At 60.3% G+C, this 816-nt stretch overlaps 1 protein-coding gene across 1 annotated transcript in view; it reads right to left on the bottom strand.

The window, feature by feature from the left end:
- Positions 1-816, bottom strand: part of RALGDS (ral guanine nucleotide dissociation stimulator) — a gene marked incomplete at its 5' end in the record, with an annotated part of 24,441 nt that overhangs the window by 1,524 nt on the left and 22,101 nt on the right. The window contains 3 exon segments of the mRNA XM_010285532.1: positions 97-193; positions 381-502; positions 745-777. Coding sequence (XP_010283834.1) covers positions 97-193; positions 381-502; positions 745-777 — 252 coding nt within the window.

Genomic DNA, 816 nt, shown 5'->3' with positions numbered 1-816 from the left:
GGCAGGACAGCAGCCACCCCAGCCCGGTGCCCTGCAATGCACAGCCAGAGACACCCCACACTGGCCCCCGCCTCCAGCCCGCATCCCGCAGACTCACTCGCTCCATCGCTTGATGATGCCCGTGTTTTTCTTCGCCTTCAATGTGTTGCTGGCTGACTCCGACAGTGGCTCGATCTCGCATGATAGCCCGTAGCTGGGAGGGGAGAGATGAGGGTGTGAGCCCTCTCTGCTGCCGTGGCGAGCACCGTGCCAGCAGGGTGAGGGAGGCGCAGCAGGGAGTGGAGCTCGGGGCAGCTGCTGCTCAGCAGCTGGAGGAGATGAGTGGTGGGACCTCTCAATGCACCAGCGGCAGCAAGGCCCCAGACCCCGCTCAGGCTCACCTCTCGGCCTCGCTGAGCCGCTCCAGGCTGTGGAACCAGTCCACAAACTGGTCCTCCTGTGTGAAGCTGTAGTTGTTGCAGGCCGACTGAAGCAGCTTGATCTGGGCGATGACTTCAAACTCCTGCAGCAAATGGAAGCTGTGAGACCAGACCTGTTTGCCAGCCCCAGCCTCCTCCACAAACAACCCAGCGCCACTCACGGAGGCAGATATGAAGGACTAGAATCCCCCTCCCCAAAAAACAAAGAACATGACAGCAAAAAAGGAGAGGGATCAACCCCAAGGAGACTGGCGCAACCTGGAGTTGCACCAAATCCGCTTCCTCCCTCTGCCCCGCTGTGCTGCTGCCAGAGCAAAGCCCTCACCTTCCTTCTCTTCTCAAAGTTGATCAGTCCGCCCTGGAAAAGAAGGAGCCGAATGTCAGTGTGGGGCAGGCA

The sequence above is a fragment of the Phaethon lepturus genome, unplaced genomic scaffold (genome assembly GCF_000687285.1).
Source record: "Phaethon lepturus isolate BGI_N335 unplaced genomic scaffold, ASM68728v1 scaffold26424, whole genome shotgun sequence".
In the NCBI taxonomy this organism is placed as follows: domain Eukaryota; kingdom Metazoa; phylum Chordata; class Aves; order Phaethontiformes; family Phaethontidae; genus Phaethon; species Phaethon lepturus.
This window is presented reverse-complemented; position numbering and strand designations above follow the sequence as displayed.